At 44.7% G+C, this 20,843-nt stretch overlaps 1 protein-coding gene across 2 annotated transcripts in view; it reads left to right on the top strand.

Moving 5' to 3' along the window:
* Nucleotides 1-20,843, top strand: part of TENM3 (teneurin transmembrane protein 3) — a 157,159-nt gene that overhangs the window by 122,585 nt on the left and 13,731 nt on the right. For both annotated transcript variants that reach the window (XM_082680576.1, XM_082680575.1), the window contains 2 exons: nucleotides 11,335-11,510; nucleotides 13,288-13,523. In XM_082680576.1, the coding sequence (XP_082536702.1) occupies nucleotides 11,335-11,510; nucleotides 13,288-13,523 (412 nt within the window). The remainder of the gene's footprint in view (nucleotides 1-11,334; nucleotides 11,511-13,287; nucleotides 13,524-20,843) is intronic.

Here is a 20,843-nt window from a genome sequence, read left to right as displayed (position 1 = left end):
GTCAAGTATTTAATGACTAACGGCATTTCACCGTTCTCTGCTTGCTCACCCCGTAAGATACAAACCATGCGGGCACATCTAGAGGCTCTTCTGTCTGCTTAGAGAAGACAGCGTGGAAAAAACACCTCTGAGTTCTGGCTGACGTGTACATGCACACAGCCGGGTCGGTGACAGTTTTCTATCTTGGGACTTGGAATATTTGGGGCTTTATATGCACGGGGCTGACTGTGGTCTTTCGTGAGCTCTATTCAGATTCACGGAGCAAATAAATGAGTTTCAGCTCTTACACATTTACGTAGGTGTATATGGGTCTCCAGCTTCTCATTTGGGTGCTTTACTGTCCCTCATTCAAGCTGAGCAATTTCAGAACGAGCTTCTTAACCATTTCTTTATAATGAACGTAACCCCGAGCCCACGACAGATCCACAGCTGCCACTGACATCAGTTCCGATCGTCTGGGAGAAGATGGAAAAGGGCATCTCAGAGAAGGAGAGAGAGGCAGCGTAAGGCGTAACTGGGCTTCAGATCCAGAGCAGTGAGCAAAAAGCGCAGGTAACCTGGGAGAACTCAGTGATGGTTATTCCCGGTCGGGAAAGATGCGTCCGGTCCCCTTGACACTGAATCATGTCTAAATAGCTGGACATCTGTGCCAGGCTGTGTTCTCTTGATGTGTGTGTGTGACTATAATAGCTCATGATGTTAGAAAAATCACAGAGGCATCTTCCATGGGACAAAACTGAGAAGATAACCTTTCCCTTGGTAGGTATCTGACATCAAACCCTAAAAATTCAAACGCTGAAACCACGTTTCATTGCTATTTCTGCCCAAAATTGCATTAAAAACAAAGCAACCCATTTTACAAATACATTTCTAAAACTGGTGCCCAATTCCTCTCCTTTATTTTCCTTTTTCTCTTTCTTTCCTCATGGAAGAAAAAATTTGCTGCATTAAGGATGATTTTAAGAGATTTTATCAGCAGATCACTTAAATTCATGGGAAAATGCTGTGGTTGATTTCCATTTTTGCTGTTTTGTTTGTTTAATAATTTTGCTTTAAGTTTGTAACCAGAATGTATAGTCCCAGGGACATCAGTAAAAAAAAGTGTGTAGCCAATTGAATAATTGTACATTTTTGTACATTTCAAACACTAACCTGAACGCTACTAAGGCAATGCTTTTACTAATGCTTGATTTAATCCAATTTTCCTCTGCAATCTAGTTTTAAGTTAGATGACCTGATAGCATCATATCTGGGTGTGTCAGCAACTTCCCTTACACAGTGATTATCAGATGATTTACTTACTCTAAGACCAAGTTATATACACCAGCCATTTTAAAGGGTTGTCTGATAACAGGGCAAGAAATCTACACGGTGACAACCGGCGAAAGGGAACTTTATTATTTTATAATCACAGAACTGAAGATGGACCGTTGGGTATTTTCCAGAGACTGTCCGGCATCTCTGACTGATTCCTATGATATCAAAATAAAAGCAACCTCAGCATCCCTCCCTCCAGGCTACCCTAACTCCTAGACTCCCAGAAGAAGCCCCTTGCCTGTGTTCCAGGATCCTGGCTTCAGGGTATCTTGAGGTGTCAAAGCACAGCTAACATGGACTCTGTTCTCTTCTGGACTCCATCCCAGGTCTGGGGGAGATGACCTAGGAAGGAGATAAGATGATTGGGGAAACCATCATCCCTGATTCCTCATAGCATCCCTCCCATCCCTCCCTAGTTTCTTCCATATAACAAAGTGAATCAGCTGTACATGTACATACGTCCCCATATGCCCTCCCTCCTGCGTCTCCCTCCCACCCTCCCTATCCCACCCCTCCAGGCGGTCACAAAGCACGGAGCTGATCTCCCTGTGCTATGCGGCTGCTTCCCACTAGCTATCTGTTTTACGTTTGGTAGTGTATATATGTCCATGCCACTCCCTTGCTTTGTCCCAGCTTCTCCCTCCCTGCCGTGTCCTCAAGTCCATTCTCTACGTCTGCGTCTTTATTCCTGTCCTGCCCCTAGGTTCATGAGAACCATTTTTTATTTTTAGATTCCATATATAATCTGAGGTTCTTAAAGTGAGACCCCCTAAAGGTACGAAGCAAGGTGAGCAAGCCGAGGCGGGGTGTCCAGGCCAGAGGACAGCATTTCCTTGGGAGGCAGAGCGTGGTAGGTTTTAGAAAGAATGTGCAGCTCAGAATGACAAGAGCGTAGAGCGTGTGTGAAGCAGGAAAAAGGAGGTGGGTGGAGATCACAGTTTCGATCAAGCAGGGCTTAACCTGACCACCTGGTGATCCTGGGTGGACAGGCTTCCCTTCATGGGAGATTACCAGGAAGGCAACATGGTCCATCTGGGGACAATATAAGGATGGATTGAATGTAGAAAAGTAGGAGGCTGAGAGAAGGGGGAGAGAGGAGTTAGGAGACAGTAAATCCAGTTGGGAGGTGAAGGCCTGACCCACAGACGGGCACTGGAATTACAGAGAAGGAGGTGGTTAGTCATTAGGAAATGAAATATAACATGGTGACTGAATGCAAGAGGGGAGGGAAAGGAAAATCTGCTGACCTAGCGACCAAGTGGGCAGGAAATACAGGGAGGACGCAGGCTGGTAGAAACAGATGAGCTCTGATTTGGAAACTACGGCTTTGAGGGGACCGTAGTCCATTCCAGCCCAGCATGTGTTCGGAAACAGCCAGTGAGAACTCAGGGCAAGTCAGTTCTAGAGACGTGGGCATGGGGCCCATGGAAAGAGCTGAGCCCCAAGTGTGAATGAGATCTAGCTGGGGGGGGAACGTGTGAATATATGAATTTACAGACTAGGGTTTCCTATGGCTCAACAACGGAGACAGTACGAGTGTTCACACTGCAGGGTCGCCTTTTCTGCTACTGGACGCCATCCCCCCGATTACTGATGCCATCAGATCTGGGCCTCGCCTTGTGTGTTACCTCCCCTTCTGTATTTGTCCCCTCTTTGCTCCCTCATGTTCCTTGACTGCCTACGTCTGACCATCCCTCTGCTTTCCCTCCATCCTCACACTTTCCACGATATCCACTTTCTCTCATAAAGCTTGTGAACAGACAGCATTTTAGTCTAAGTGTTATTCATCTTAGATTCCCAGTCTACCCACTACATCTATTGTTTTTCCTCTCAGTCCCTCCTTATTTCCAAATCATTGACGTCCCATTCGTTCCTTGATGCCTCTTTCTCTCTGTTCTCTATTTGCCGTCTTTTCTGAGAAGCAGCGTAAGCTGATTGGGAAAAGGCATTCGGTGTGGAAACTGAGAACCTGGGCTCCAGCCTGACTTTGTCACTTACTCCACCTGTGGGTCCGCGCGAGGCACAGCGCCTCTCTAAAATTCTGCCTGCTCTAAGAAAATGTGTGATTCTGCCATTTCTCCCCAACTTTTCCTAGGTCCCTGTCAAGGCTGATTCCAAAAGAAACAACATTTAAGAAGTTACCAGATTTCTTTTGCTAAAATAGTGTGGCGTTTCAGCCAAACCTGGTATCTATTATGCCGCTGGTAGTCATAGCAATTTACAATAATAAAATTTCTCTTTCCAAATGGGCTTCATACTTTTATTTTAACCTTTCCAGCTTTACCATAAGTCTTTCAAATCCACCTTGTCCTCACTCACTGCACAGCCATTTCCTGGGTGGGTCTCAGTGAGTGGCCAGGATACAACGAGGAGCGCTCCGGAGAAGGATGGGTTTGTCCCCTGAGCGCTCCCGGGCCCCCATGGAATCAATCAGGGAGGACGAGGGCATGCACAGTTCTGTCTGACAGATTCTTTGGAACAAAAATTTCCGTGACATCCCCTCTCCAGCAAGTCTACATTTCAAGGCCTGGCCAAGACCTGTTATCTAAACAAATAAGACGTGTCCCACTCGTTTCAACCTTCCGTAGTCAATAAACATTTTCTAAATGGTTTGAATAAGATCCTGTCTTAATGAGGGCTCACCCACAAGCTCACCCACATTCTGGAATGTCCTGACTCGGATCCCTTTGTCTCAGGCCTGTGAATTTCAGGGCTGCTCATTATCACTTCATCAGCTCTCCCTGATATGGTGATGACCACGGAAGGAAAGAGGCACTGGGCCACTTTTCTTGAATTCGATCTTTGAAAAATATCGAAAATAATGAAAAATGTCCTATCCACGACCATCTGTCACTAGGCTCGATGTTCAAAGTAAGGGTGGGACCAGAGGTGAGAAAGCAAAGATCTGCCTTTGTCTGTGGTCTTCTGAACTCATGTTGTCTGGGTGTCTGTGGTCTTCTGAACTCGTGTTATCTGGGTGTCTGTGGTCTTCTGAACTCATGTTGTCTGGGTGTCTGTGGTCTTCTGAACTCATGTTGTCTGGGTGTCCGTGGTCTTCTGAACTCATGTTATCTGGGTGTCCGTGGTCTTCTGAACTCACGTTGTCTGGGTGTCCGTGGTCTTCTGAACTCACGTTATCTGGGTGTCCGTGGTCTTCTGAACTCACGTTGTCTGGGTGTCTGTGGTCTTCTGAACTCATGTTGTCTGGGTGTCTGTGGTCTTCTGAACTCATGTTATCTGGGTGTCTGTGGTCTTCTGAACTCATGTTGTCTGGGTGTCTGTGCTCTTCTGAACGCATGTTGTCTGGGTGTTGCCAAACAGGATAGTGGCTTGACTGTAGGCCGCTGCCCTTTCCGGGTTTATGAAGCAAAGCAATGGCCAGAATTTTGCCCCATCGCAAGACCTCTGAATAAAATGCGACAGCAGCAGAGAAATGTGTGTGTTAACCCCTCTTTCCGCTCCCACCCTTGCAGTTCCACCCGTTCTCATCAGGATCCTCTTAGCCCTGGACACAAACATCATGTAAAATAATACCTTCTATTGTCTTTCTTATTTTGCATCTTCCCCGTTAGTTTTGGTAATGTGTAGGTAGCAGACAGCTAAGTACCAGATGAACCAATGATTTAAGAGTTGGTTGATTGCTCTACTTCCCTTGATGATGGAAGCATTTTGCATTTTCTCTTCAGAACCTGATTTTTTGAGGATTTCTAACTGACAACATTGCTCCTGAATTCAAAGAAATTATGATTTGCCTGTGAGATCGCTGTTAAAATATACAAACCTCAGTTTCGTTCCCAGAATGCTTACACGTAAATTCTTTTGATAAGAGTGTTACAAATTGCATTGTTGCTGTTAGGGTTCCAGACAGTCCACCGCGAGAAGCTTAAGTCGGGTTCTCTTCTGGTTTTGCCGTTTGCGCACGTCCTTCACCAGGCCTGCAGACCCAGGAGCGCTTTGTGCATATGTTTGTGTTATGATGAGGTTGGTAATTTTGTTCTGCTTTACCACAATGACAGATAAGAAGCTATTACGGGTTAGCACTGTGAAAAAAGTATTGCCATACAGATGGCAAGGTTGGGGGGGGATTTTGTTTGGGGGTTTTTTTTTTTTTGGTTTTGCAGGCTGTTAAACAGTGAAAGGACATTGGATTAAAGGAACTCTGATAGATGGGAGAAAAGATTCTCCCTCTGTGTCGGGGGGACAGTGGGGGAAAGACAGGTTGGTTACGTCTTTCCTGGGAATCCTTACTGGGACTCAAGTCTAAAAGCACACGGTTGCAGCCCCACTCAGCAGCTTATTCCGGGTGGCCCTGGGGAAGACGCGGAAGAGCCAGCCACGACTGGCTCCCATCCAGACCAACACCTCCTGGTGTCTCAGCTTCTCAAGACAGGCCGATCTGGACTAGAGAAACCAGTCAGAGGTGACACTTGCGTTTAGCTGGCTGGTGTCCATTCCTCTACAGGTGAGGAGAATAAAGGTCTGGGAGAGGAGCATCGCCAACATTTTAGGAGTAAATACACACATTTGTCTCACCTTTGAGACCAGTTCAGCGTCGGGCTGAATCTCAAGGCAAGGGGGACGGGGCAGCCCACTCAAAAGAGGCGCCCCTCTCAGGGCGACGGCTGCCTCTCCGCTGGTTTGCTTTCTTCTCTAAAGCCCTGCTCTCATGGACACAGATTTTTCTCAAAAACAGAAGGTAATTTTAGAAATGAAACATTTGATTAAAGAAGCCATGGGACTTCCCTGGCGGTCCAGCGGTTAAGACTCAGCGCTTCCACCGCAGGGGGCTCGGGTTCGATCCCTGGTCGGGGAACTAAGATCCCGCAGGGCGCGCGGAGAGGCCAAAAAAAAAAAAGAAGAAGCCGTGTTATGGGGAAGCACTGAAGACAACAGATAATCCTGTTGAGTTTTAAAGAAAACTTGTTACCTTTGTTGAATGATGTTAGTTGACTCTGCTGTAATGTATCAACTGAATTGAATGTTTGCTTTTGAACAAGACTTTTTCTGGGTAAGAGTTAAAAGGCTTAGAACAAGCTAACAGACAACAGAAATAAGTATATCAGATTTTTTAATGCAACAAACTACACGTTAATTGTTACCTTATTCTTTTTATCTTTAGTAGACACTTTTGAAAGTGTCTAACTCACCAACACGTGGTGTATAAGGAAGACAGGACTCTAATAAATTAGTTTTGTTCTGATGTTTTAGACCACTTGCCAAAAAAAAAAGTTTTCAAGAACTTTGTTTCTACCTGAATACATTTGCGGTATCAATAGTCTATTGACCTTGGTTGGTGACAGTCTCAGTCAGTGTTTCTCTCCGTTGAGGAACCACTAGAAGATGTTTAAGCAGAGAAGCGTGGTACTCGGGGCGGCTTCGGAAGATGGATTTGGTAGCCGTGAGTATGGGGAGAGGCGACAAGACCAGCTTTTGAAATCTAGGGTGGCTGTGGGAGTGGGAAGATATGTGAGAGACATTGTGAAGGAAAAGTAAAGAGTTGGGAACTTCTGTCTGTAAAGGGAAGCGAGAGAGAAAATTTCACGTCAGAACGGAATCAGCGTCTTCAACTGAGAAGGTCTGAGGCTCTGGCTTTCCGGGGCATTTGTCGATAATCCCGCTGTTTAGGAAACGTAAAAAGAGATTTAAAAATATACCACAAAGGGTAAAACAGCAAGTCTAGGCAAAAAAACGCAAAATCAAAATTAAAGACGAACAAACAGAGAAACATCAGTGAAGAGCATCGCAAAGGTCGTGGGGAGCCTGAGGGATTTGCCTTTTCCAGCAAAAGGGGCCTTTGTCAAGAGGGGTCAACCGGGAGTAAAGAAGAATGTGCTGTGCGATGAACTTGAAGCCGTGCGGCTGCGACCGGATGAGTGGAAAGGGGGGCATCAAGTTGATGTTCTAGTCAGATTCCCTGGAGCCTATCGCACTGTAAATTCAAGAAGCTCATAAAAGAAAACCATGTCTCAGATCTACAAGCTGGGCAGGCCTGGTTCACCAGCGAGGCCAAGCAGCCTTCCGTAGAGCCGCGAAGCTGCGCGGAAGCAGAGTATGTCCAGAGGCGTGTGTTTGATGCGAAGGCCCCTGTTAGCACCCGGGATCAAAGCTTTTCAGAGGACAGGCGAACATCGGCTGCTGCGTTGTTTTTCTGCTTTTGCCAGAGAAGGGATCGCCTGCCACGTCTGAAAGGCATCTTGGCCCCTTGTTCTCTCTCCCTCCCTTATCCAGCATCCCCTGGCAATTCTAATGGCTGCCATCCATCTTGTTGCGTTTCTGTTGTCATAGATGCGAATCTGTGCAGAAGTTTTCACAGATCCACGGGGAAATGGAAAAAATAAATAATGATGGGGAGGACATTTTCATAAAGCTTTACTGGTCCTTGTCAAGAACCTTCACCCTGAAGTTAGGTCCTTCCTATCTGTGGCATGAGTAAATGGCCTTTCTTTATGAAATGATGCTAGTTAGAGGTGAGGAGTTTTTATTTAAAAACTCTCTGTTGGGCCCCAATTTTATTTTTTATACTGGTTTGTGAAATCGGCAAGTCTGGGAAGGATTCCCTGCTTGACGTGTCGCCCCGCCCCTGGGCTCCTTTACACCGAATTAAAGCCTTGCTTCCCTTTAAAACCTTCGTCACAGTCCCCAGTGATGAGCCTCCCTCTACCATATCAGGGACCCTACGCGGACCCTCCGCTTCAGTGGGCTCTTCTGCTCCCTGACCTCACAGCCCGTCCGTCCTCAGTCCTCTGCACCCTCTCCCTGGCTGTCTTCCTGGCTGGAATGTGTCCTGTGCCTTCCTTACTCACCTGTATAAGTCCGCATCGATTTCAAGGCCCAGCTTAGGTCCCCACCTTGACGTGGCCCTTCCCTGCTCTGCTCCAGCACGATCGCTCCATCACCTGCCCTCAGGGGGTGGGGGGACTCTGGACCACCAGACTTCTGATGCTCTGTGTACCCACAATCCCCTCGCACCATGACTAGCCCACAAAGCTCATTCAGAAACTGGTAGGTGACTGGCGGGGTAGACACTCTGAGGGCCCTTCCGAAATAGCAGCTTTCCTGGCCGGCCCTGTGCGAGCCCTTCAGCCCTTTTAGTGCCTTAAGGTAGATGCAGCCACTTGTCTGAAGGCACAAATTGAGGACTTCCAGGGCTAAACTGTGAAACTGGGCCACTAAGATGCCAGCTTAACCCTCTGTCATTCTAACTGCACTGCCTACAAAGGCTGCTCGTACTTTTATTTTCCAAAGAGCCAAAGGCTAATAGGTTAGCGTCTGAATGTGCAGCATCCGATGCTCTATGGCCATGCGCTCAGCATCCTGTGATAGGAAATGCCTGCCCAGCAGGACAGGGAACGTGGGGTAGGCCAGTGAAAGAGCAGAGGCAAAGGTTGGAGAAGTGCTTTCTGCAGGAGAAAGGTGACAGACCTGCTTTAGATTGAACGGAGCTAGAAAACATAAACCAGCAAAGGGGTCGATAAAGGGCAGGTGAGTGACAGCAGCAAGAATGAATCAGCAGAGTGCTGGCAGGTGGCATCACCTGTATAAAGCTACCGTTCTCCACTTCAAGTCAAGCCCTGTGATTTACAGAAGGGCTAAGGGACCTGGGTCCAGTGCATGAAAGTTCCATTTATGGCCCCATCGTGAGATGCAAAGAGAGCCAGATCAAATCACCTGACCACATCATACTTCTGTTTTTCCACCTGTAAAATGGGAAGGGGGTGGGGGCATAGTGCAGCACTGAACTGCCTTTTACGTAGGAGCATTCCAAAGGATGTTAATTTATTTTTTCAGTTTTTCTATAGCTTCTTTTTTTTTCTTCCAGTGTTATTGAGATATAATGGACAGACAGCACTGTGTAAGTTTAAGGTGTACAGCATAGTGATGGGACTTCCATACATCACGAAAGGATTATCACAATAAGTTTAGTGAACGTCCATCATCTCCTACAGATACAACATTAAGGAACTAGAAAATACACATGTTTTGCTTGTGATGAGAACTCTTGGGATTTTTCTCTCTTTACAACTTTTATATATAACTGACAGCAGTGTTAATTCTATTTATCACGTTGTACATTACATCCCTAGTACTTACTTATCTTAGGGTGTTCATTTCTTTAAAACACAACAGCTTATTTTTCATCGTGTCCTATGAGAAATGTAACGCGCTGCAAGAATTATGTCCAGGTTAAGATTGCACTTTAAGCTGGTTTGGTCAGTAATTCTGTAACTCTGCTTTGCTGCATAAATAAACCTATGCTTGTTTGTTTCAAGAGTAATAATTTCTTCAAAAAAGCAGTTTTGGTTTCTTTCACTGATGCCTTAATCTGCTGGGGGCATTTGGGTTGCTGGAGAGGGAAGGGAGTCTGCTCTTTCACTTCAGCTCTGCCTTTTATGGGTCCAAACAATGATTACACTCAACGGCGCATTTTCTCTCTCTCTCTCTCTCTCTCTCTCTCTCTCTCTCTCTCTCTCTCTCTCCCTCCCTCTCTCTCTCTCTCTTTCTCCATCCGGCGCCCGCCTCTTTCTCCTGAGTGCCCGTTTCTGCCGCTGGCGAAGCAGCAGGGCGAGTTGTCAGATCAAGTCAGGCAAGCCCACGATCTGAGTGATGCTGTCCCCACTGAAGTAACGGGCCCTGAACAGACATCCGTCTCCTTCCTCCCTTCTGCCTTCCTAGCTCCGCCATGACATTGGCCTTCTAGAGTCTGCTCCTAATTCCTATAACCACATTTTTCAAAGCTAATTTTTACAATCTAGAAGCCCTCTCTCCTTTTATTCCAAAGTATCATTTAAGTCCTTTTTTCTACCCCTTATTCCCTTGTTGCCCCATGTTTACACCCGTTATTAGGGTCCTCTTCACTGTTTTTCCTCCTCTGGTAGCTTCTGTCTTTCGCTAATAAGACTCTTTCTCTCCTAGTTCTGCACCTGGGCTTATTTTAAGTAGGGCGTGGCTCAGGTCTCCATTTCACTTAGACCTTTTATTGATGAAGCAGCCTTAGTATTAATATGAAATCCAATCTTAAGTATATTTTTTGTCCCAAGGAAGTCCCTGATTTTTCATCCAGAATTTACATTTTTTTCCCTTTCTTCAAACCACCTTGTCATTTTTGAAATTTTCTCTGGTGCTGCCACCAATAGAAAAGTCACCCCCAAAATCAAGTTTTTAGTAAAATGTTGTATCTGTAATGCATATTTATGATAATAAGATAGCTTTTTAAATATATCCTAACACTTAAATTATAGGTGCCTCTTATATTTATATGCTAAAAAAAAAGTGAGGGTATCATCATAAAAAAAGCAAATAGTCATTAAATGTCAGGAAATATTACATCTCATTTCAGTAAACATGATAAATCATCATTCAAGATATCACCCACTCCTACAACATGAGTATAGACAAGATAGATTATCTCCACCCCGCCAACATTAAGTCCCAATTTACCATTATAAAGTAGGTCAATCACTGAGAAATAAAGTCTTTAGAAAAGGCCTTATTACATTAATTTGTTGAAGATGTCTCAGGATACCAAAGGAATATCTTTACATATGCAAATACTTACATGCATGTACATATACTGCTTTACAAAATTATATATATATTTTTCCATATTGCACTGCCATAGAGGGCATAAGTTAGTAAAACTTTCAAAAAGGATATAACAGTGAATTAAATCTACTTTATAGAAAATATGGAGGAATACTAAGAAATTTAATATCAGCAAACATGTTCCCTTTGAAACAGCAAATTAGATGTGCAGGAGGAATGTGGTCACACTTGAGAGAATGACGTGCTGGGGAGGGGAGCTGCTCTGTTTACTCTTGCCCTCGCAGGTGAGGCTTCTCTGTGTTCAACAGGCTTCCGATCACTTCAAAGCATGTTTGAAGTCCTCACTGCACAGCTCATGCACAAAGACAAATATTCTTCCAAATGTGTGCAGCTACTGTTGCTGCAGACGCTCTCATGAGTAAGAAGAACTTGCAGTTTCCTATTTAATGCCGAGTTCATGCCTCTTTTATTCAGCTATGACAGTGAAGGTCGTCTGACAAACGTGACGTTTCCAACCGGAGTGGTCACAAACCTCCATGGAGACATGGACAAGGCTATCACAGTGGACCTTGAGTCATCCAGCCGAGAAGAAGGTGTCAGCATCACTTCAAACCTGTCCTCCATCGACTCATTCTACACCGTGGTTCAAGGTAAACACGAAAGCAGAGCTTTCAATGGCCCAGTTTAAAATACTACTGGTGGGGCTTCCCTGGCGGTCCAGTGGTTAAGACTTCACCTTCCAATGTAGGGGGTGCGGGTTCGATCCCTGGTCGGGGAGCTAAGATCCCACATGCCTTGGGGCCATAAAACCAAAACATAAAACAGAAGCAATATTGTAACAAGTTCAATAAAGACTTTAAAAATAGTCCACACCAAAAAAAAACTCTTTAAAAAATAAAATACCACTGGCAGCCGGGTAGAAAGTGGCAACCCACATTTTAAAAGATGAACCAGGAAAGAGAAGGTGGAAATATAAACCCCTAGAGATATCGATGGGATGGTCTAATGTCTACGTGTAGTGTTTATTTAGTGATATATACGTATATAAAATCACATAACATCTAAAACAATCTGTTAACCTAGAAATGACGGTTTTTTTCTTTCCCATTTAATAAAACACGTTAATTCCCGCTCTTCGCTTGCATCTAAAGGCCCTTTGGCATCATCATCACTGCCGTGGAAGGCCAGCAGGCCGAGCTTTACCGAACCCGTGCACGATGCAGCATTTGAATCGCGTCTCATGCCATCACTGGGGGTTGTGTGCCCATATGTGTAATAGCTCAACTTTCCATGTTTTCATTCAGTCTGTAGGTATATATGTCCAATAACTCCATGATGGACCCTCCCACCGTATTCCTTTTTGATGTAATCTTGAAAAGGCCTGTTTACAATGACAATTGCAACTGTGAGGTCATTGCTCTAAGACTCATTGCTAAGTCTGAGTTAAGCTTCTCTGACTCTTTTTTTTTTTTACCAATTCTGTCAGGTAATCTCTCTCTACAGTCATCTAAAATCAGTATTGCTTGAATTCATTGCTTCCCCAAATGGTCCTGTATTATTCAAAATTTTTAACTTGAGGCAATAGCCTACAATAGGAGAGGGTGTTTTGTACAAAATATGACTTCCTTTTTTTTTTTTTTTTTAATTTATTTGTTTTTGGCTGCATTGGGTCTTCGTTGCTATGCGTGGGCTTTCTCTAGTTATGGCGAGCGGGGGCTACTCTTCGTTGTGGTGCGCGGGCTTCTCATTGCGATGGCTTCCCTTGTTGCGGAGCACAGGCTCAAGGCACGCGGGCTTCATTAGTTGTGGCACGCAGGCTCAGTAGTTGTGGCGCACGGGCTTAGTTGCTCCGTGGCATGTGGGATCTTCCCAGACCAGGGCTCGAACCCGTGTCCCCTGCATTAGCAGGCAGATTCTTAACCACTGCGCCACCAGGGAAGCCCGACTTCCTTTTTTAAAGTCAATTTCAGGGGGAAATATCTCCTTATATTTTTGGTATAGAAGGTACAGATATTAAATCATTTAAAAAAAATCTTCAACAAAAGATATAGGGATGACTATTGGGAAGATGTTTTCTAAACCCTTGGAGGAGACACACCAGCCTCTGAAAAGAACACATACTTGGTTCTTTGCAAAACATTTACTGGAGGTCGAACCTTCATTTATTTCATCAGGCAAATAAAGTAGAGAAGGACTTTAAATTCCCTGAAGTTTGCCTTTAACATTCAGCCAAATCTGTTACAGCATGAGATGCCAGAAATCGAAGTTGTTTTGTTATTTTCTAAAAGGATATCATTAAGTACTTTTCATTCCCTTATAAATGGAGTCCAGTCAATGTTTTAGAAATTCATGTCACTTCTAACCCCGCAAGCGATCTGGTGTTTAATGCACACCTACAGTTCGTGTTTTCTGCTGCTTGTTTTCTAGATCAGTTAAGAAACAGCTACCAGGTTGGTTACGACGGCTCCCTTCGAATCCTGTACGCCAGTGGCCTGGATTCGCACTACCAGACAGAGCCACACGTTCTGGCCGGCACAGCTAACCCAACAGTTGCCAAAAGAAACATGACTCTTCCTGGTGAAAACGGTCAGAATTTGGTGGAATGGAGATTCCGAAAAGAGCAAGCCCAAGGCAAAGTCAATGTCTTTGGTCGAAAGCTCAGGGTAAGTCAGTGTCAGAGCGAGGTGACAGCCACCTGGTCCTCCGTGTCATGCTGTGGCCTGTCCACGAGGGCGGGCCTAGGACTCGTCTCCTGTTCACACTCAGGGTAACACCTTACCTTAGAGCATGAGTTACAGCCAACCATCAAGCCATCAGATCGCTCATAGAAAAACTATTTGAGAAAAGTGTTTTCTTAATATAGCTTTGATTAAAAATCAATTCTTCCCATAGAGAATGGACTTGAGGATATGGGGAGGGGGAAGGGTTAGCTGGGACAAAGTGAGAGAGTGGCATGGACATATATACACTACCAAACGTAAAATAGATAGCTAGTGGGAAGCAGCCGCATAGCACAGGGAGATCAGCTCGGTGCTCTGTGACCACCTAGAGGGGTGGGATAGGGAGGGTGGGAGGGAGATGCAAGAGGGAGGGGATATGGGGATATATGTATACGCATAGCTGATTCACTTGGTTATACAGCAGAAGCTAACACACCACTGTAAAGCAATTATACTCCAAAAAAGGTGTTAAATTAAAAAAAAAAAAATCAGTTCTTCCCTGGGAGACTAGGGTAGCGCATGTAGCACAATTCCAGATAGCTGGATGGCCGACAGATTCTTGTCTTACTGATATTGCCCTAATAACCTTACGCTTTTCCTTTACCCACTCAGGAGTGATGGCTTCCTAACGGGATGGGGATGGGTAAGAGTTGGATGAAATGTTAAAAGTATTCCAAATCATAAATATGTATCTTGAAAGAGGTGGGTTGGCCTTTGAAAGGTGGATCCTTCCTTTGCATTCTCAATATTTTTAAAGTACAGCTTAGGCACCTAGAAGAGGACCAACGTCGGAAACCCCCTGCCACCTCCTCCCTATTGAAGGGAAACCCAAACTGACGTTACTGTCATGAGAAGTGTGATGACATTGCTGATTACGCTAGTGTAATTGACCTCTGCAAAGTGTTCTCTGTGTTGCCTTCTTAGGTGTTTTTATTCCTCCATCTCACATTGTGGGCCAACGAGATCTAGAAAGCAAGCTGTGCTTTATGATAGCTGTTTGGTAAAGACATCATAGATTAACTACTAAAACACAGGTTACAAGGAACCACCTTCAAACCACTATAAACTGAACTGGATTCATTCTTTCTATTAGCAAACAGATTTTCATTTATCAGATAAATGTGGATAACTATTCCTAAAATTACTTCCCTTGCTGTTTAAAAAAAAGTTACTTAAAATCAAGGAGAGACAAAAAACATGGAGGATACCATTCATGTCCTTTTTTCAGCACCAAAAAATGGTTAAATTATTATTATTATAACAGGCCAACATTATTTCCCAGGACAAGCCCTCATGGTAAGAAACAGCTACTACATATTGTCTCTGGCTATTTCCAAGAAATAGAAATGAAGTGAGAAGGAATCAGTGCCTCAAATACAGACTGTCCAACTCACAGTTACATTCTAATTCCTCTTCAGTTGCAAGGCAGGGGTTGGGACTCTAGATGCACGGTCTTCTGAAACCAGTGTTGTGCTCCCACTTCACCCGTCTCCCAGGCTATGGGAGCCTGGATGCCCTAGCTCCGGGGCCCTGCACCAGGAGTTCTGGTGGATAGGAGCTGGGGAGGCTGGAAGGAGGTTATCCCGTGAGAAGGGCCAGAAGAAGATGGAATAGAACCTCAGAAAGAAGAGCATGATTAGGGGGCAAGTAACATGATGGGAAGAAAACAAGCTCCAGGCTCATTCCGGGGTCGCTTTCAGAGGGTCTTGGTCTGTTACCAGAGTCAGCGCCAGCCCTGGCCTTTTCTTCTGCCGAAACAAGGAACTGAGCTGCCTGCGTGCCTGTCGGCTGCTACCACTGACCGCTGCCCCTGGGCCGTGCTTGCTTGGGTCACTGCAAACTGGAAGCTAGTTAACAGGCTTTGTCTTAGTCAGCTACCCCTACAGCAGGTGTGGTGTGCCCGTACTCACACATACACACACGCACAGAGTCCCACGTGTACCTGGACACGGGACTTACTTCATCAAAAGACACGAAGGTTCTCGCATTTGTGCTCAAAAAATGTGGGTTCTAGATCAGGCTCCACTTTTTACTAATAATAGATCTTATAGGAAAATCCTAACATCTGTAAAACTCATTTTCCTTACCTATATGATGATATCCATATCATGATGGCAATAATACGATATTGTCTAGATAATATCCTGACCTTATGACACAGACACGATATAGATTAGCTGTATTATGGATAAATATAATTTGCCCTACCCTGCCGCTGTCTCACACAATTGTTACAGAACAAATGAGATAATGTGAAAATCCTTGAAAAACGAAAGGCATGATTACATATTCTGTAACCCTAACCCAGAGAATCTGATCCATGGGCGCAAACAGTGGGCATTTATTCCCACACAACAGATGGATAGGAAAAATCTGGTTAACTCACTTGTTACGAAAACACAAGAAAGATTATGGGAAATGCTTTGCCCAGAAACTGACCATGTCACATGTGGCCCACTGTTCTTCGAGACAAGCTAGTCTAAGTGCATCCTTCGTTTTCCTTTTTAATACTGATTTTCTAGACATAAAAAAGGAATTAAGAAGAGTAGAGGAAAAAGCCGATTTTAAGTCTCTGATTCTCAGTCTCAGATTCTAAATGAAGAAAACACCTCCCTTTGGGGAGGAAGAGACCAGTGCACACAGGCATGGGTGTGAGTTTCTTTCTAAATACCAGAACGACAATGCCTCAGCAAGTCATTTCAGAAGATACACTATTTAAAACGGCCTGTTCGTTCACACTGAAAGGAGATTTCCAGCTGATACGTGTGATGGCTCACATAGAGACAGTGCCAAGATCACAAGGGAGGGTTGCGTACTTTCAAGAGAGATATGGGAACATATGTTTATGTATAACTGATTCACTTTGTTATAAAGCAGAAACTAACACACCGTTGTAAAGCAATTATACTCCAATAAAGATGTAATAAAAAAAAAGATAAGATTGGATGTGCTAGCTCGGCTTGCTAATTTCATCCTCTGTGGATTCTGAGAGGAATTCTAGGGAGAAAGCAATGGTGTGAAAGTCTCGTTGGAGGACCGGACCTGTAATCTGCCAAATTAGGGCGCAGAGGAGGAAGGAGGGGCGTGACGCGAGGCCACCAGGGCCTCTGAATCAGGAATCAGAGAATCAGCCCGAAGAGCCGCCCGTTTTTGCTCCTCCCTTTCCTGAAACAGAGGACGTCTCCTCTCTTACCTTTCATTATCTCCTAGCAGAAACGTCTTTTCATTTTTAAGTTACTGGCCTAAATCTAGCTATGGCCTGACACAGGGTGGGCCCTCAAATATTTATTCAATAAATGAAAGAATGAGGAAGAGCCAGCCTTAGAATCGGGTTATTTCATGGCCTCTAGATCTTCCTCAGAGAGAAGCTGTAGGAATAGCAGCACATCCTTGCAGATGTTTGACTGCAGGAAACCTAACACTCAGTTGAATAGATCACATGGATATAATAGGTATAACACTAGATGGAGTGGTTTAAAAAGTTAAAAAAAAAAAGGCAAGGAGTACAAAAGGAAAAATTATACAAGAAATGAGCAACATGGAAAGCATTTTCTGTGAAACTGCATTAAGGGAAAGGGGGTTGGATACATAGGGATACCCAGCAGAGGCAATCATGGCAGAGATGTGGGAAAACAGAACAAAGATGAGACAATTCCTTAGCTTACTCGCTTGTACCTACATTTTTTTTAAAAAAGACATGCATAATAGTTGCTTGTCCTTGTCTTACAGTATTTGGTAAACAGTCCTAATTTTTGTCAGTGTTGGACTTTAGAACCAGCCTTTGATCAATTCCCAAAAATTGTTATGTTATCCTAATAATAAAAGTCATCTTCTAAACTTGCCCAGAATTCTGATGCTTAAAGGAAAACATTTAGTGGATTACATGAAAAAGAAATTCTCGAAACTTGAAGGCCGAAAGGGTGTTTCGAGGCATGCGTAAATATGATAGCTTATTTAACTCTTATTATGCCCATCACGTCTGTGTGCCGTCCTGTATCTCACTTTCGTCTGACTGGCAGGGGGCCTAGAGTGGGATGGTGCAGAACAGTTAGCACTTGCTGACGTGTGGAGGGGACACAGAACCGCCTGCAGACAGTTGATGTTCTAACAAGGACACCAGGGAGTTGAGATAGTGTCACAAACAGTCTGGATACCTGAATACAGGCTGACTGTGCTTTGTGTCGTCAAACATACAGACATTGTTTTAACCTCTTTGTGCCTCAGTTTTTCAAGCGTTACAGAGGGAAAATAACTACCCACTTCCCGATATCAAAGGGGCATTATGATTGATTGCAGGCATGCTGGACATGATCTTTGAACATGGGGATTTTCCCTGCTTACTTAAAAGAAACGCTGTAGGGCTTCCCTGGTGGCGCAGTGGTTGAGAGCCCACCTGCCGATGCAGGGGACACGGGTTCGCGCCCCGGTCCGGGAAGGTCCCACATGCCGCGGAGCGGCTGGGTCCGTGAGCCATGGCCGCTGAGCCTGCGCGTCCGGAGCCTGTGCTCCGCAACGGGAGAGGCCACAACAGTGAGAGGCCCGCGTACCGCAAAAAAAAAAAAAAAAAGAAACGCTGTATATCACAAAGGAATTCATGGTGAGCTTTTATCCAGACACAACATTTGGATTCATTTTTATGTAGCTGGAGGTATCGTAACGATCTGATAGAAGGTTTTTCATCTTAGGTGAACTACTCAATGTAACTTGATATTTTTTTATGTTAAAAATATTTATTAAAAGGCCACTGGGGCAACAATGCTGGTCCTCTATGACTGTCAAAAAAAAGTTTGCAAAATAGTTGTGATTTCATACAGGTGCAGTTAAGCGGACTGTGTTCCAGATGGAAATGTCCCTTGACTTGTGCATTTTGTCTGCAACACCCAAAGGAGAACGTGCAGGCAGGTTTGAGAGGGATGGAAAAAAACAAAACATCTGTTAGTATCTTCTGAAATGTTACCTATTGAATAACAGTGGCTGGTGTCTGGAAACAGTAAGAACAGTTAAAACCTTGGCTTGTGTTGTGAACGTGGAGAAAAACACAGCCACATTCTAATTCTTTCCTCATTTCTTCAGTTGGAGGACACAAGAAAGGCATTTGTCTGGATAAAAAGAAAAATGTTAACTGCTATCCAGATGTTTGGTCTCGCGGTGCTTCTAGATGTTTCCATATGGTGACATGCGTGATGTGGCAGCGTTAGATGTTCTCCTGGACGCTTTGGTGTTGTGCAGCCAGAGTCCCAAACCAGAGCGACAAATCAGAAGCCCGGTGGTGGGCGCAGGCATGCAAAGAAGGGGTCCCAGGCCTGCCTCTGGCCCTTCTCCCTTCCTGACCAAGCAGCCACACTGGATCTGCAGAGCAGATTCCCTGTACTCTACCCGTAGGAAATTCTGCAGAGACAAAGGAGGGCTCAGGAAGGCAATAAAGACTCGAGATACAAATTAAAATGAATACAAGTAAAACGCAAACAGATGGGGTGCGACTGCGGGCTGCCGTCCATGGAAACTAACTACACAGGCGGCCTCGCTTGGCTATTCGTAGCCTGGAATAACCTGAGGACGGAAAAAGGAGGGCAGACCTAAACGCTCTGTTGTTTTGTTTTGGTTTTTAAATCACAATGTGAGAAAAACAAGAGCCCCAGGAAACCATTTAAATTGTGCAAAGCCTCTTCCTTAAGGCATCACAAGTGTGCAAATAGAAGCTGAAGAGCTGGATTCTGCCAGTTCAGTATTGAGCTCTTTGATATCAAATCACATCTATAAAACTTCAGACTTCAAAATACGTCCTTGTAAGCTAGTAGCTTCCTTCCAAGGTACACAAAGCACCCTGCAAACCTAAACTCATCCAGTCTCACAACATTCACAGACGGCCGAGCAGCTATTCTGCAGACATTTCCATTTGGGAAAACAGAAGCCTGGAAAGCCTCCAGCTGGCTGGTCAGAATCATATAAACTCACTGAGAGCCCAGGGCCTCGCTGCTTCTAGACCTTGTGGTGTGTGGAAATGGGGCTTTCGGACTCCTGGCTGCCCCCTCCGACACAGGTGCACACCCCACAGCAACACATACCAGTTGCTCTATGGCTCGAGGGGTTTTGCTTTTTCCTGCATCAGCTGGATCTGCAGTGACAGAACTGAAAACTTAAGGCCTCCTCACTTGCATCCAGGGCTCTGCTTTCTCGTTCGTTGTGAATCATCTGGGCGCTTCCCCGGCACCCTGACCCCGACCACTTTGCCTGTTAGGCATGAACTTCTTTTCAGCTGATATCTTTACCCTTCCATGGACTTCACAGTCCTCCCCCTGAAGAGCTAATTGGAAAAGTTTAAATAAAGCTTAAGGAGAATTTTTTCATGGGCCTTGTTTAATGGCCGTGATACAAGGCACAAATTTTTATCCCAGATTTTACATAAATATACGTGTATATTATGTATGGACATACATGTATGTTTACATATATTGGGGGGGGTGTGTATAAGTGGTGGGTATATATGTGTGTGTATATAAGTGGTGTGTGTGTGTATAAGTGGTGTGTGTGTGTGTATAAGTGGTGTGTGTGTGTATAAGTGGTGTGTGTGTGTGTGTGTGTGTGTGTGTGTGTAAGTGATCAGCTGGCACTGTCTGTTTTGAAGGTTCTAGCTAGGACATGGTCAAGTAAAATTAAGATTTTCCCATTTAACTTGCAACAGTCCAAACAGTTAATAAGCATTTTGGTATGGACAAGCCACCATCACCACAAAGGTGCAGTAGAAAACCAAAGAATGGACTGGCCCTTGTCTTCTGCAAACACTGTAGCCCATGTGTAAAGTAGAATTGAACCAAGGCCACGTGTCCAGCACAGTAGCAGATGCTGGCTGGTGTGTGCCCTGGACCACAGACAGTAACAGCCAGATGTAGTCAGAGATTCTGGACGTGACACAGAGACCCTACGACAACAGCATGGGGCTAGATTTGTAAAGTAAGCACAGTGGCCAGACTGTAGATGTGGGAGTGGAGGATCTGAAGTCCTTGCCAGTGAACCAGATGTTATCAAAGAAAAAGACATTCCAGAAAATTGTGACACTTCAGCACGTAGCCAAAACCAAGGGTCATGTTTGTAACCTCCCGCTATTTCAACTAATTAATAATTTACAGTAATGTGGGTTCCACATTATCTGCTCTTAACTGCTCCTCGAAGGGCTAGAATCACGTTTACCACCTTTTATTTAATGTAGCCATGATTAATCTAGTAAGCAATTATTTCCCAATGTCTTCTGGGCGGGGCGGGGGA

This window comes from Grampus griseus (assembly GCF_964374135.1).
Source record: "Grampus griseus genome assembly, chromosome: 21".
Classification (NCBI taxonomy): Eukaryota; Metazoa; Chordata; class Mammalia; order Artiodactyla; family Delphinidae; genus Grampus; species Grampus griseus.
Note: the sequence above shows the minus strand (reverse complement) of the source record. Positions and strands in the feature narration are given on the sequence as shown.